We start from the raw sequence: 16,790 nt of genomic DNA, 5'->3' as shown, positions 1-16,790 counted from the left end.
GATACGTTGATTTCTTAGAACACAAATATACCAATTAACACATACTATGCTGTTACTTGTATTTTATATTACATATATTATATATATTTTTTTATTTTACATTTACATTTTAAATAAATACATTTTTAACTGTATATTGTTAAAAATGTACAAGTATCTTAAATTTGATCGATTTTTAGTTTACTACATAATTCGAACACACAAATTGTCCCTTACACTGTCTCAATATTTCCTAATAAATGAACCAATAGAAGCTCACAAAAAGTACCTAAAAACCCCATTTTACATTGACTTGCATTAAAAGTTAGGATGTTTTTATCTCTATCCTATAAAGTTGCTGTTTTGAAGATACTTATTTTTTGTTGGACATCAATGATCAATGATCAATGAAGTCATAGTTTTATTAGAAAATAACAAGTTACTGCCACTATGATCGGTGATTCAAATCCGGGACATGTAGCTTGCCATCAGCTGGAGCCCTGAGAGAGCACAAATGAACTCTAAAGCAGGGGTGTCCAAACTACGGCCCGCGGGCCATTTTCAGCCCGTTTCCTTTTTTGGAGCAGCCCGCAAGGTATTTTAGAAATAGAATGAACCTGCTTAACCCGCTGTTAAGCAGGTTTTTATAATGTGAGATTCAAAGTTTGAACGCTAGGTGTCAGAAACGGGCCAAAGAGTCTAAAAGCGGAGAGGGTGCGCATTTCTAGTGCAGAAAAATGGGCCAAAGAGTCTAAAAGTTGCCGTAATTAAGGATTTTAATATTAAGAGACATCATGAAATAAAACATCAATTTGAAAAATCTTAGTTTACACAACACTGTCAAAGATAAAGATAGTAAGTCAAGTAAAATGGTGTGTAAATAAAATAATCAGGAAAAAAATATTATTTAAAGTGGTATATTTCATTATTTGTTTTATTACAGAGTGTGGCGCGTGACTTCAAATATATTTCTCCTTCTGGCCCCCAACAAACAAAAAGTTTGGACACCCCTGCTATAAAGGGTGATGTTAATCAGCACAAGGTATCTGTGAGCTGATGTATAAGAACCGAGTCGCTGTGCTTTCCTCTGAGCGCGGTGTGATGCTACTCAGCAATGTTGCATCAGCAGCATTTAGAAAAGAGGAGGAGTCTGACTTCACATGTATCAGAGGAGGCATGTGCTAGTCTTCACCCTCCTGGTGTTGTGGCATCACTAGTGATGGGTGATATATCTGAGTAACAGCTGAATGGGTGGGACAGTTGGCCTAGCCAAATTGGAAAAAAATTGGATATAATTATAAAAATAAAATAAAATAAAACATAGGAACTATCAAATAATTTACATTTTTATTAAAACTATTTTTTTTTACAATTTTATTAAAAATTGTCAAAGTACATTATATTGTTATAGGAAATATTCATTTTCTTGAAAAGGTTGATTTACCAATACACCGGTTATTTATTTATTTACTAACTTGCACACGTTACTAATTCACATGCACAGCATGTAATAAAGACGCCATTCTTAAATTGTGAATTTTCCTCTTAATCCAAATGTACTCCATCAGCAAAAACACACATGGTGATATGTGGCTAATGTAAATAACAAGTAATGGAAACCCATATCTCATAATTTAGCGTGGAAGCTACACAGATAATGTAAATAATAAGTTATGGAAACCCAAACCTCACCAGTTAGGACTGAAGCTACACTTCAGTGTAGAGAGCTAACACATAATAGAGCCGTATGGCTCACTGTTTGTCGTCTATAAATGCTAATCACAGTAGCAACAGCTAGAAGTAAATTACTGTAGCTTTGTTTTGACTGTTTAAACACATATTGGATTAGAAGGAAAATTGGCAAGTTTTTGATTTAATTATTGTATCAAAAGCACTTCTGCTTCCAGTATTTCAGAGCCAGAGCTGGTGGGATATTTTTGATCTGGGCTTTAGCAGGCGATGTTCAGTCTGGGGGGGTCCTGGGAGGGAGCTGTATTGGTGGAGTCCAGCTGGCTGTATTGGTCTATGAGACCTGTGAGAGAACTCAGAGCCTCACTGAAACCAGACACATCCATCCCATCCACACCCAGGTAGTGATGCAGGTGAGCCTATAGCACAACACAACACAACATCAGATTTATAAGGATGGGATTATATATATATATATAAGAAGAAGAGGAAACACTGATAATCCCACTCTGTTTCCACTCACTGGCCACTTTGTATAATAACTTACCTTAGTCTATGGCTGCACCATATTGGAAAAAAAAATGACACTGCAATAGGGGCGCAAGATTACACAGATATAAGATATAGATATAGGATAATATAGATATATCTAAGTGTCGCAATATTTTGTTTTGCAATACTGTACTGATTTTTAAAAACAGGATCAATATTTAATTGTCAGTTTAGATGTAAAGATTGGTGTCAGTGGTTCATATTGTGATGACAGACAGCAGCGTTGTATTCTGTTGTTAGATTCCACTGTTCTGATTAGATAAAGTAAAATCCTCTTTTATTCAGATTTTATAAATGTGTTTTTATACTATAACTGTTCTCTTAAATTTAAACAACTGCAATATATTGTGTTACTTACAGTATTGCAATACATCACAAAATATTATGAAGTTTTTTTTCCAGTACACTGCCCTACTTTGCAAAAGTTTTCTTTTCAGATAAATACAGCTCTGGAAAAATGAAGAGATCACTTAAAAATGATGAGTTTCTTTGATTTTACCAAATTGAAAACCTCTGAAATGTAATCAAGAGGAAGATGGGATGATGAAAAGCCATCAAACAAAGCTGAACTGCTTGAATTTTTGCACCAGGAGTGGCATAAAGTTATCCAAAAGCAGTGTGTAAGACTGGTGGAGGAGAACATGCCAAGATGCATGAAAACTGTGATTAAAAACCAGGGTTATTCCACTAAATATTGATTTCTGAACTCTTAAAACCTTATGAATATGAACTTGTTTTCTTTGCATTATTTGAGGTCTGAAAGCTCTGCATCGTTTTTTTTATTTGAGCCATTTCTCATTTTCTGCAAATAAATGTTTTAAATGACAATATTTGTATTTGGAATTTGGGAGAATTGTTGTCTGTAGTTTATAGAATAAAACAACAATGTTCATTTTACTCAAAACATATACCTATAAATATTTAAATCAGAGAAACTGATTCAGATCTCTTATTTTTTCCAGAGCTGTATTTTTCAATATTAAAAGAAATAAAGAATTAAACTTAATTTCAAGTCAATCTTAAATAAATCACTATATTAAAAATAATAGTGTTTTCTAAATAATGGAGTAAAATAAATTATCTTGGGCAGAAATAATCGGTCTAGTACCCATCCACCCAGCCACACCTTCCTCTTTAAAACAGCTATGGGCTGTACATGAGTTTCAGGAGAGTTCCCAGGATATGGGAGTGATCATATCAGAAGAAATAGAATCGTTTAGATTCAGGTACAAACTAACACAGTCCGTTCCCAAAACCCACTCAGAAAATAACAACATGTGCTTAAACCGTCAGATAAGGCTCTGTACAGCTACCTGCATCACACAGTGTTTACCTTTTTGCGGTAGAGCCTGACGAAGCGCTCTCTGAGCTCCATAAAGGAAGGCTTCACGCAGGTGTTGTTAGACAGAGCCAACAGAGAGTGTGTGTGACCAACCGGAGGAACTGAGCACAGACCCGTCTTCCATCCTTCAGTGTTCCACTGAACGAACGACAGAGTCGGCCTTAGTCTGACAGCGTGAGAAAAAAAAGAGAGAAAGACATGATGAGTTACATCAGGATGCTTTACAAGCATAGTCCCTAGAATCTCTATAACGTTTGAAAGGAGAGAATAAAAGGGAAAAGTTAGGAACAGGAAGGGAAGGGAAAGGAAAATGTGGACAGTAACCTTTCAATGTTCCTCCGGAGGTCAGAAAGCTGGACGTTGCCCCTCAGCATTAGAGCACAGGCCAGATACAAGTTGTGTTTAGGGTCCGCTCTCATGAGCTGGTGATCTTTACTAAACGCATCAGTAAACATCTGGTCCAGCCTAAACAAAAAAACGAAAAAATGAAAATGATAATACTACATTAAATACCGTAAATGTTACCATATATGTTAACACAGTAGAGGAATATGAACAGTTAATACAATATATTTATTAACGTTGCATTTCACCACATTACCCTGTTTAGATGAAAGACTACAGAAAAACAAGAATTTAATGTTAAAATAAATATTGTTGTGTTTTTATACTAGCAGAGTAAACCACTAAGTTTTAATTTAAATTTCTATGTAAGAAAGCATTTTATTGGAAGGAAAACTCTAAACCTTTACCTAACCCTAATTTTAACCCTAAACATAAACCAAACCCTAAACCTGCATCTAAATCTAACTGTAACCTTAAATTCAACCCAAACACTGAAACCTAACCCATAACCCTTAACCTTTAAGCTGCTACTACACTTACCTGTAGTCCCAAACCTTGCATTAAGCCTCAACCTAAACCTAACCTTAATCCAAAGGTAAACTTAACCCTTAACCTGCCTCTAAACATAGTTCTGGTCTTCAATCTCAGTCTAATTTTAAAATGACGAACCCAAAATCTGAATTAACCATTTTCCTGGTCCTAAACCTAGCCCTAACACTGTTAAGAATCAGTAAAGCTTTGCTAGAAAAACTGTCAACAGTTTGAACCTCTGTGGAGTAGAAGCTATACAGGGACACTTTTTAAGCTCCAAATAAAGCTAGGCTGGCTTTAATCAAACCAAAATAAGCTATGTAAAACGTTATGGTTTCATAATATAAATATATACACAGAAAATTCTTAATACAGTATATGAGTTTTTTTTTATTATAAGTGTGTTTACCTGCGAGTGGGAATATTAACGTCTGCCAGTGTGTACAGAGGAGTGAGGCTGGACACCAGGTAATGTAAGCGAGGAAATGGGACGAGGTTCATCGCAATCTCATTCAGGTCCATGTTAAGAGAACCTTCAAAACGCGCAGAGCTGCAACCAAACAAAAACATTTTATCCTCATTTACATTTTTCACTTTCAGTTAAACTCCAATTGATTAGAACTATAGTGTAGTACTGTTTTTTTACACTAAAAGGTGCACTTTTAATCAGCGTCAGTGCGCCTTTTAATCCAGTGCGTCTTATGTATGAATTTTACCAGTCAGGTTGTAAGAAGCAGTAAAGCCACTCAGTTTCAGTTCAGTTCTTCAGGACCGGGGCTGGAGTAGCATTAGCATTAGCCTCTAACCGCTATTTCCCCGTTCAGAAGGGAGTACTATCGGCCTGTAGCCTGCTACTAACCCTGGCTAGCACTGCTGGAATAGCATTAGCATTACCTTCTAACAGTGCTAGCTCTTTCTCTGTTCAGAGGTGAGTATTATCGGCCTGTAGCCTGTTCCTAACCCTGGCTAGTAATGCTAATGCTCCAGCTTTAGTGGAAATCTGGAATTCTAAGCTTACTGTAAATAAACAGAAGTGCTTTTACTCACCCAAATAAACAGTTATAAGGAGAGAAATCTGTGTAGATCAAAATCAAGCGCTTGTTTGACTTTAACAGAAAGTCTTTTTTTATTACAATTTTGTTTATTTAGCTTAGCTTTACATAACTTAGTTAGCTACCCCCACCACCACCACCACCACAACCTACCGGCGAGACCTGCTGAATAAGAAGTTCCATATAATGTCTCCTATAATGTGCCTTATAATCCGGAGCGCCTTATATATAAAAATAGACTAGAAAGTAGATGTTCATTGATAGTTAGCTACAATAGCAGCGTAACTTCAGAGCTAATTGGAGGGATAAGAGTCTTAAATATTTGTTAGCTACCTAAACCTAGTAACGTTGAGCAGAAGGTTGGCAACAATGTTGTATATGGCTTTAAAAATTCCCATTTAAGAATGGTGTACCTAACTAGGAATTGGCATCAACCACATTTACCATAAACAGGAGACTGGATTAATGTTGTGAAAGATGTTTTTGTAATGAACAAAATAGCCTCTCAGCTAAAAACCCACTTTACTTTATCAATGACAATTGCTAAATGACAAATATTTCAATAACAATTGCTAAATAATTACTTAAACAATATTTAGTTAACTCGTATACACTCTGAATAATGTGTGTGCAATGATGCCTAGCAGTTACTTACAAAAACAGGGCCTGCTAGTAAACTCTTTGCAACATTCTCATGTATAATGGAACGTTCTGTACTTGTGATGGAGAAGTGAGGGAGTCAGTTAAGGGTATAACATTAAATTGCTTTAATGAAATGTGTGCTCAATGTTTTCTAATAACTATCAGAGATACGCTGTGACTTAAAGTAGGGCTGGCCCGAATAGCGTTTTTTGAGCTCCGGATATTCGGCACTGATTCGAAGCGAATATTCGAATATTCGTTTAAAAAAAAAAAAAAAAAAAAAAAAAAAAAAAAGCAAATCACGGCCCCTTTAATCCACTGAAAAATGTTCAATTTGCTCTGACCGACGAGACATATTCACCCCGGATTTTTGGTGTTTTTATCCCCCATATTTTTGTGTTTTCACCCCATATTTTTTCTGTGTTTTTAGCCCAGATTTCTTTGTGTTTTCATCCCGGAATTTCTGCTGCCCCACACCACGGCTTATCCGCTGCGTAAGCAGGCTAGGAGGCTGCTGCTGCACGGTTTCTCCGCTGCGCAAGCCAGCCCAGTAAATTGCTGTTTGTGTTTTCACACTTAGGCTATTTGCTTAAAAAAACAAACAAAAAAAACGTTTGTTCAGGAAGTATTTTATATTCTTAAACATTGTTAATTATATTAGAGGACAGTCATTGTAACCTGTACTTGGTCTATTTCGGTTAAAGGATTGTGCAGGGCATATTACTGATTTTGTATTTTTGCACTTGGGCTATAAGCTCAATATTAAATATTTCGTTTGTTTAGAAATTATTTTATATTTTTAAACCATGTTAAATTATATTAGAGTAGAGGAAAGTCATTGTTAATGACGTTATTGTACTTGGTCTATTTCGGTTTAAGGATTGTGCAGGGCATAGCCGTATTACTGATTTTGTATTTTTGCACTTGGGCTATAAGCTCAATATTAAATATTTCGTTTGCTTAGAAATTATTTTATATTTTTAAACCATTTTAAATTATATTAGATAAGAGGAAATTCGTTCAGACATCATTTTTGTAGGCCAGGCTTTTGTAACCGATTTAGCCCCTACTGTTGCCACATTACCCCTTACGTTTTATTATATAAATCAGTTTCGAAGAGCCTGCATTTTTTTTATTATGTATAACAGAGGTCTGCGCGAGACTGATTTTTAAACCCACTCTTCCACGCTCCCGCGTTTCTGTCTCGTTACCGCTCCGCAAAAAAATTGCTTCTTTTAATCCCGCGCCCGTCCGCCACATACACATTTCTGCCGCTCCCGCCCCACGTTCCTAATATAAATTAAATAAACTACATTTAATGCTTCAAATTTACTTATATATTTATTAAAACAGCAGCGCTGAATAGTGCGGTCCCGTTCCTTACCCCAGTCCAAACACCATCGGTGTGTGCGTGTGTGTGTCGGTCCATCCTGCGCGTTGAGAGTTTTCTTTAGGTTTTTTTTTTTTTTACAATTATTACAGTTTTCTTAACTATTTATTAATTTGCTCCCGCATCGTCTGGATTAAACTCCCGCTCCAGCCAATAACAGTTCAGTTCTGTCCCGCGCGCAAGATATTCTGACGGGACCCACGAGAACAGAAGTGGTTAGAGTGAGGTGGAACTCTGGAAAGGAGAAAAAAAACGAATATCCGAATACCAAAATTAAAAACCGAATACCTACTCAACGAACGAATATCCGAATACCCGAATATTCGGGTCCAGCCCTAACTTAAAGTAGCAGTAGCAGAAGTGTTATAACATTCCAGTAAATAGACTCATTGTGTTTGTGTAAGGGGTACTGAGTGTTCTACAAATGTAACAGGTGAGAAGGCAGCCGACCGGAGCCGCCAAGCTGATAACTCCTCTATTCAATTGTCAAAGTAACTTTTAGGCAGCAGCTGGGCGAGTGGATAACCATATTGTCATAGCAACGACACGAATTTGGGTTAAGCAATGCTAGCAGTAGAACATATGCTTGATACAATTTTACACAAACAAGTATAGGTGACGAATCAGTTAAAACCAGTTCTGGGGGCCTCATGCTGGGTGTCTTCACACTTGTGAGGGAGGGGTTTCTTGTCTTTAAATGCTTTTGGAAGATGATCCCAGGGATCCCTGCTTTGATAATGTGTTATTTTACTGATGATCAAATATCCTGTCTCGCTATACTTTATCTCTACTTCAGGCTTCCATAAAAAAAAATCCAGGGGGAACGCACTGGAGACTGTGCAGTACGGGTTGTGCTTTATATATATATATATATATATACATACACTCATTAAATCACTAGTGCTAAAATCACTATTACAAACTGTTTTTTTTTTTTGTACTTTTACCAGACACACTCCTTCTCTTTATTTCTGAATCACATCAAGGAGGGGAAAAAACACTGCCTTTCCACCCTAAAAACTGATTGGCTGACTCACAGACTTTTGGTAAAGAACAGGCCAATCAGAATCCTCTGCACACAAGGGAAGCACCTTTCTTTCCCTCTTCCTCTCTTTAACACATGTGATTGGGCGGAAAAAAGGTCTGTGTCCACCGCAACTTCCAGGAGACTTGGGAAGTCTGACGGTGTATCAGTAGAGTTTTTTTTAAGCTAGTGATAAAGCAAAGTATGACTGTGCTTATTGGTGGGGTATACGCCTCCGTTACTTGTTAGCTTCCTGACCTGGTAATGTTGAGCAGAAGGTTTGCCACAATGTTGTTCATGGCATCGAAGGGTTTCTCAGTCTTGGCCACTCCTCCCTGCCCAGAGATGATGGTACTGTCTTTCTTTATCACACTTCCTGGTTTTCCAGTGTGGGCCATGTGCTGGATTTTACTTACAATATCCACCAGAGACTGCAGTTAGGAGTCAAAACAATCAGAACATGAAGATCAACAATCAACAAACAACAATAAAAAAAATCCATAACTACTCATATTCAGCTTAATTCAAAGGGCACATTATATGTGGTATCTAGTGTGTCCACAATAAAACTACACTAAGATAGCCTTTACTAACTACAGCTATTTGCAGAGTGAAAGAAGGTACATAATACACACAGACATAAACACACCTGGTTCTCTATAGGTAGAACACAGTCTGCATGTTCTGTTAGCTCCCTCATGGCTAGAACACTGTTGTAGGGGGAAGTGATGACATCATCTTCAGCAGATGGATAGACAGCGGTGACGAGTCTGCAGACCTCTGGGAATTCGTCCTCCAGCAGCTTTAATACACGCGTCCCCAAACCTGAACCGGTTCCTACAAAGTGTGGTGAAACATCATATTCCTTTAAAAAGCTGTCAAAACAGAATGAGGTGCTAGAATGCAACCCCTGTAGAATTTAAGGTAAAATAGCTCATTTAAATATAAGAAGTTGCACACCAAGAATAAAAGCCAGAATGCAAGTGATTCACCATTGAACATGGAACACAATATTCTAATAAAAAACAGCCAAATAATAAAAAAAACTTTAACTTCACTAAGGTGAATGTTTGATTATTTAGACATGCAGTTAGCAGTAATTGGTAGGGGTGTAACAGTATGTGTATTCTTTACAAACAGTTACAATGCTAGGGTCATGGTTCGGTCCGCACAAACGCATGCAGAATACACGGTACAGTGTATTAGAAACTCGCTACTGCCTTAGCCTGCCCTGACAAGTTTAGCTCTGAGAACATGGGCTGAGTACGGTGACTGAAAACAGTGCAACGGAGAGTGCAGGTTGGAGCAAACATTCAGAGAGCATGTGCAGAAACGCAGATGATTCAAACTGTCCACACACCACCACTGCGCTGAAATCATGCCCTGCCATAAAAAAATTAAGGTCGCCTGTCGCTTTCCAGAGTGAACGCAGGGTTAGGCGCTCGTACGGTCTTTCATTCTCTCTTGCTCGCTCTCAATACAGCACAAAAAGCTCTAGTCTGCCAGATCTAAACCACACTACACTATTATTACTGTCCCCTCACAATAATACTAGGAAATTCCAGCATTAAAAAAAACAAATCATGATTTTAATTAATTTTTAGGTGATTGACACCACTAATATAATTTAATTTTAACAATCTAATGCTGATATTTCTTAAAAAGAACTCAAACACTGAGATGCATCCAGTAATATGCTTAGGAAAAAATATTTGTAGTTTAAGCAGTTAAAATAATGCTGTTGTTTTTGTTCTTAATAAATCAAGCACAATCACAATCAGGCTCACTGTTTGTTTGTTCCAACAAGATCCAAAAACAGAGGCTCTCATGATGATAGTAGGAGAGAACCCCGGTTTCAAGCATTTAAAAATAAAAGGGCTCAAGCCCCATTACAGCATTCCATTCCAAAAAACAAAACATGATTATAATGAAGATTCATTGTTGTTATGAAGTTAAAGCTGGTGTCTGTGAGTTTTGGGATTTAGGGTCCTCTCTGGTGAGAGTGGGTAATTGGACCGAGCATGCGGAATAATCATTTTAAACTGGGTAGGTGTGATGCGGTCTCTCTGGGTTTTACTATGAGCGAATAAGCTACTGAGCTCTGAATTTCCCCTTCTGAAGTCTCCATTGCTCCACTAGCCGCTTGTGTTCAGTAAAACTAATCCGGATTCTCTTTCAGAGGCTGTACGTGTGACGTAAGTACGTAAAGACTCGTGATGTGGCCAGATGATCTACTGCGAAAACACCCCAGTTTTTAGAATGAATATATTAGGCTTAGCAGAGATGGTCGTTTCAGCACACTGGTACCATTAAACACAATATTTTATCCTTTCTCCACTCAGAAATGCTTCTGCTTTCAGTTTAGAAACCAAATAATATGGACTGTAACTTTAATAAAAGGTGAAGCTAAACAAAATTCCCAGCCTCTTTATTTTTTTCCATAAACTGTACCGAAAACATACAGAACCGTGGAGTTTATACAGAGAAGTGAACCGAATCGTGAATTTTCTGTATCGTTACACCCCTAGTTATTGATGCTAGCTGGTGTACAGGCCCCAACAGGCCGTGGGCTGACAGACCACATTTGGCAAAAACCGTAGGGTTGAGGGACTCACCACCACCCATGGAGTGTATGATGAAGAAACACTGGAGGCAGTCGCATTGTTCTGCTGCTCTGCGCACCTGATCCACGATCTGCTCACGATACACACTGCCATAGGAGTGGTGGCCCACCGCCCTAACAAACAGACACACAAACACACACACAAAACACACACCCACCAGCATGAGCATGTTCTGAAAAAGACACACATTACTTGGCTTAGCGATATGACAATATGTTATGGTTGTTTATCCTGATGAAAGCAAAAGTAAAACGGGCCTGTAAACAACAAACTTAACATTAACATGCAGCTGTTCGGTGCTGCTTATGGAATCATCTGTTTATTTAATTACCATCTGCCCTGCAGCAGAAGCTGCTTACCAGTTGTTTCCAGAGCCTGATACATCACTGATAAGCTGAGTTGTGCTGAACAGCTGTCGCAGAGGGCCCTGCAGGACCTCGCTGAGAACACCTTCTTCCATGTCCACCAACACTGCCTAAATTAAGAGAGAGAGATAAAACACGGTGCATCCACTCTCTGGTCACTTTACTAGAAAGACCTGACTTGGTTTAAAAACTCTTACCCTCTTCAAGACAGGTGCTTCTGATAAAGTGTTCAGTGAACGAAAGCATGAGGAAGGGGTCCTAATACAGTGTACGGTCAGCATATATAGTGTACTCAATTCTAGTACAATTCTAGTATAAAATTTACAGCTCTGGAAACCACTCTGGAGGCCACTTAAAATTGTTTCTTTTATTTTATCGAATTGAAATCAAGAGGAAAATGGATGATCACAAGCCATCAAACCAAGCTGAACTGCTTGAATGTTTGCAGCAGGAGTGGCATAGCAAAAGCAGTGTGTAAGACTGGTGGAGAACAAGATGCATAAAAAATATGATTAAAAACCAGGGTTATTCCACCAAATATTGATTTCTGAACTCTTAAAACTTTATGAATTTGAACTTGTTTTTTGCATCATTTTGAGGTCTGAAAGATCTGCATCTTTTTTTGTTATTTCAGCCATTTCTCATTTTCTGCAAATAATCGCTCTTATTTGAAATTTGGACAAAATAATGTCCGTAGTTTATAAAATGAAACAACAATGTTCATTTTACTCAAACATACTGTATACCTATACATAGTAAAATCAGAGAAACTGATTTAGAAACTGAAGTGGTCTCTTAATTTTTTTTCTAGAGCTATATTACATTTGGACGTTTCAAATATGTAACATCATAACATAACAAACGCAGGATAATATCTTATTAATCCCACAATATCCCTTCCTCTATGGAAAATGTGATTTATAATACATGCATTTATTTATAACACTAATGTTACTGTTAGTGTTTCTGCTCAAACAACCACCAAGCAACCACCTGACAGACCACAGCAACTACTAAGCATGTAGTGGTTTATTTTAAGGTATACCTCAGAAACAGCAAAACCCCTGCATTCACATTCTGGACACCTGGGTTTTTGTACAGGATGGCTGTAGAAGAAGTAGAATTACTTACCCGAGCCCTCAGCCCAGAGATCCTGCTGCCCGAAGCTCCCCCACCTGCTCCATCACTCCTCCTACAGAAACACACTGTTCTCACTCCCATTGCAGTAACATAGTTTAAACGTGTGAAGGAGCTGATTTAACTGTTCTGGTTATGAAATAATAAATTAATTATAATTATGGTAATTTAACTATAAACATAATATTCAATCAAGTTTGCACTCATTTGCATGCACATTATTTCATTTGTATTACCTTGGATCTACGTTTTGAAAGAAGCTGCTAAGCGCCTCGTCATAGATTCCTTTCTGTGGAGCATAAACAATAATTTAACTGTGAAAATAACAGTTAAATATTTGTTTCTTTACATAAAGACAAGGATACGGTGGCCCATTGTTTCAAAGCACTAACACGTTTACAAAGAAAGCCCAGAGCAGACCAGCCTGAATAATTCTATGAAAGTTCAGTGAAAAATGAAAGCCTGATTGATCTTGTAAACCCAGATTCAGCCAATCAACCAAGACATGTATGAACTATGAAGTGTTTCTTTACATTACAACAGAAGATACCGGGCAAACGTTACTAACAGACACTGGACTTAAGAGTGTCACAAACTGTCATTGACAAAATACATCAACACATTTAACTGTTTGGTAAATCACTGGTTTAAAACACAGTGTTATTTTAGTGAAAGAGCAAAAAAAAAAAAAAAACATTTTTAGAGAGCTAAAGAGTGATGCAGTCATTTAGAGTAACTATTTCACTTAAGTGTTTTATTTTTTTTATTGTTAATGTACGTTTTTGACAGATTTTTAGAGCACATAACAGATGCTGCTGGGCTGCACAATTTATCATCTTAGCAACTATATTGCAATATACACATACTCTATAAATAGTCAAATCACAGGACATGAAATGTTTTGTTCAAAATGGTTTACTTTGCAAGTAAATGGTTTGAAAATGGTTTACAATTAAAAGTTCAGGGTTTAAATAAGTGTAAGTGCCTTATTATGCTATTGTATAATTATCTTCTTATTCTTCTTATTATTATATCAAATGCATAGTCTTAAAATTACAATAACTGTGACAATATATTGTCCAATGAGTTATCATAACAGGCCTATTCCTCAGTATAATAAAATGAATACATTTTACATTTTTTTGCTGCTTAATACAAAAACAATAAAAATCACACTGTACTTCACATTTTACATGACAATATCTACTTAATACACTGTATTTTACTCCAATTATTAATACAAAGATTGGATTATTAATATGATTAATATGATTTGTAAGAAGTAATGTCATGAAAAACATGATTCCTTTAAACTGTCACTACTGGTTCTAAAATCTGATTGTTGTAAATAACACTACTAATAATATAAATTAGAATTCACACAACACCATAGGATACAGTGATTGTATTGTATTTAAAATAAAGTATTTTTCGTAAAATGTCTGGCTGGTTACATTGAGACAGGAAGTGTGTGTGTGTGTGTGTGTGTGTGTGTGTGTGTGCGCGCGCGTTAGTCTTACCTTGTTGACATGCGCATGCTCTCTCAGCGCCAGGTCCCAAAACCTGCAGCCCACCTGGTTACCACACTGTCCAACTGATAAACAACAATAATGCTGATTACTGTCATGTAACAGACACAGCTGCTGTTATATAGTTTAAAGGCACAATATGCAACATTTTTCACTGAATTAATTACACATTAATATTTTGAGTTTGAGATAAAGAAAAAAAAAAGTCATTTTATGGTAAATGGAGGTTCTCTGCGCCGCCCTTGTGGTCTTAAAAGGAAAAAAAAACCTGCTTGCGAGTTCAAGAGCTCTCGGCCTGCGCCCACAGGCTCATAATCGTCAGGCACCAAAAGTATCAGTTGCGGCTTAAGGCAAATACTACACACACGCTCAGCAAATAGCGAGAGGCAGACTGATTGCCGACTAGTTGCTAGCGGCTCTAAAATCTCCAGTTACTACACTAACATACAGCCAAGAAAATGGCATTACTGTGGTTATGAGCGTCACAGTGTTACTGGTTAGATAGTTAGTTAGTTACCTAACTTAAAGCCTTAATCTCCATACAGAAGGCAGCATAGATTCCTGTAGCTGCAGCAGGAAGGGAATATTACATCCTACATTTGACAAAGTATCCACCAGAAATGCACTGAAATAAAAAATTTGGCTAATTCGGAAAACAAACACAATGAAACGTATGAATAGATGACGCGTGTTTCCATAGGTTTATGTTATTTTTGCACGATGGGATTACTTACCAAGCCTAAATATTCTTTGTCTTGATAGAAAATGTAGTCTACTATTCAACACAATTTATTGAACACTGAACATTTTTAACACCCTTGTCATTTCAGACACAGCCACTATATAGCTTATAGCCAGCCAGTGCATTATCACATCACAATGGCAGCTAGGGGTGATACATATCGTATCGTACGCAATATCATCACCAACATTTTTGAATATCGCTATTACAAAAAATACCCTGAAATATGTTGATATTATTTAAGAGCCATATGGGCCATCAGGGTACAAAACTTTCTCACTATTTGGAGCAAAAAGAAAATTCAGATTTCAGAATTCAGATGTAAATTTTTCTCACTTAAATAAAAAACTGAGGTAGAACAAGCATGCAAAAGCATCATTTAATTATTGTATAAAGTTAAGAGAGAAATCACTATTTAACCAGAAGTTCCCTCGAAGAAAAAAAAATTAAAGAGGAGAGAAGAGAGTTCAGGAGGGGCAAGAACAGAAATGAGTAAATAACAGTCAGTTTTTTTTTTTTTTGCTAATTATGTTACTATTAAATATCTCTGACTGGGATTTAAACTGTTTTAGAAGAACTACTAAAACACTAATGTTACATTATTATTAATGACTTTAAGATAAATATCAATACTGACAAAAAATCCCTTATAAACAATATACTTAGTCGTACACTCAGAGTTGCTTTGCCTTTTGCCTCAACTTGTGACAGATATATATTTTGGGATAATTTAAGCTTCTGAAGGGCGGTTATTAGACTGACTTTGGGCTGGATATTTTGTTGGACCTGGTAACCCTGTGTATATTATAGTTAGTATGACAGTGTGTGAGGGGTGAGTTTAATCCGCTGTGTTTGTCCACCCTCTGCTGTTCACTGCTACTGACTGCACTGTAACACTGTTGCCATGGGAAACAGTAACAAAGCTCCACTACAGCCTGAAGTTTAAAACAGCGTTTAACACAGACAATCAGGTTTAACCTCTATCTGTAGCACAGCGATATAGTCGCTGAGAGACTAAACTTTACACAGAAAACATAAATAAACAGACACGCTCCGCTGATTTACACTGTATATCTACTGGATGTGAAAGCGAGGCTGAGTGTAGCTCAGTCTGTATCAGCTGGACTCTCTTACCCTGAACAACCACCGACTGAGTCATTCCAGCAGCGCGGTGTAAACTCCCACAGCCAGATCTCAACACTACCAGCCCGGTTTACATAGATTTATAATAATTATGATGATGATGTCAGTTCTACATAACCTAACTTATATAATTCAGCTGCTAATCCGCGCCTTAACAGTTCAAACCAGTCTGTCGCGCGCTGATGACGTAACGCTGCAGTCCACGTGACTTGCAGACTTGTTTATTATTTCAGAGCTGCTGTTTCCACTTACAGCTTTTACAGCTTTATGAAACTGACTCAGAAGTTTTAATAAAACTAAGTAGTTGTACTAAACTGAACTAAGACACTGGTTCAGTTTTAATCATAAGAATGCTTAAATTGATCTGATTCAATAGATCTGGATATATGAAGACTTGTCTGTATAAAACACGACATGTATTGTTGGCAATATGTTATGAGGCAAAATAAGACGTTTTCAGGACTAATTACATTTCCCTTAATAATTGTTTTTTTCATGTGTTAATCTATATTCTACGGAGTCACTGCAAGAAAATTGCATGGGATTTTACATGAGTGAATCAAAAATCCTGCCTGTAACAGGATTTTTTTTGCAAAGTAAGGCAACAGAGCTTTTTTAAATTAATAATAATGTATCATTTTATTAATAATTATTTTTATTTTTATTATATATTATATTGTACTTTTTAATAATAAATAATTCAA

General features: G+C 36.9%; 1 protein-coding gene across 1 annotated transcript; it reads right to left on the bottom strand.

Annotated features, from left to right (window-relative positions):
- Positions 1–1,414: 1,414 nt before the first annotated feature.
- tube1 (tubulin, epsilon 1) lies at positions 1,415–16,267 on the bottom strand. The gene is made up of 12 exons (XM_007259905.4): positions 16,078–16,267; positions 14,193–14,266; positions 12,909–12,961; positions 12,667–12,727; positions 11,530–11,645; positions 11,162–11,283; positions 9,196–9,383; positions 8,805–8,977; positions 4,848–4,988; positions 3,887–4,027; positions 3,554–3,728; positions 1,415–2,087 (listed from the first exon to the last, which is right to left on the bottom strand). Exons 1-12 carry the CDS (start codon positions 16,100–16,102, stop codon positions 1,929–1,931), a joined length of 1,428 nt encoding a protein of 475 aa, XP_007259967.2. The 5' UTR covers positions 16,103–16,267; the 3' UTR covers positions 1,415–1,928.
- Positions 16,268–16,790: the final 523 nt, after the last annotated feature.

Source organism: Astyanax mexicanus, chromosome 1, assembly GCF_023375975.1.
Source record: "Astyanax mexicanus isolate ESR-SI-001 chromosome 1, AstMex3_surface, whole genome shotgun sequence".
In the NCBI taxonomy this organism is placed as follows: domain Eukaryota; kingdom Metazoa; phylum Chordata; class Actinopteri; order Characiformes; family Acestrorhamphidae; genus Astyanax; species Astyanax mexicanus.
The sequence above is the reverse complement of the archived record's forward strand: the minus strand, read 5'-3'. Positions and strand labels throughout refer to the sequence as shown.

What these genes read in the sequence shown, in the direction of transcription:
- tube1 (XM_007259905.4), bottom strand. Translation starts at nt 16,102, where the DNA reads ATGACTCAGTCGGTGGTTGTTCAGG. An exon ending in TTTCAAAACGTAGATCCAAG is followed by an intron (nt 12,728 to 12,908) that starts GTAATACAAATG and finishes GTGTTTCTGTAG; the next exon opens with GAGGAGTGATGGAGCAGGTG. An exon ending in CATACACTCCATGGGTGGTG is followed by an intron (nt 9,384 to 11,161) that starts GTGAGTCCCTCA and finishes CACACTTTGTAG; the next exon opens with GAACCGGTTCAGGTTTGGGG.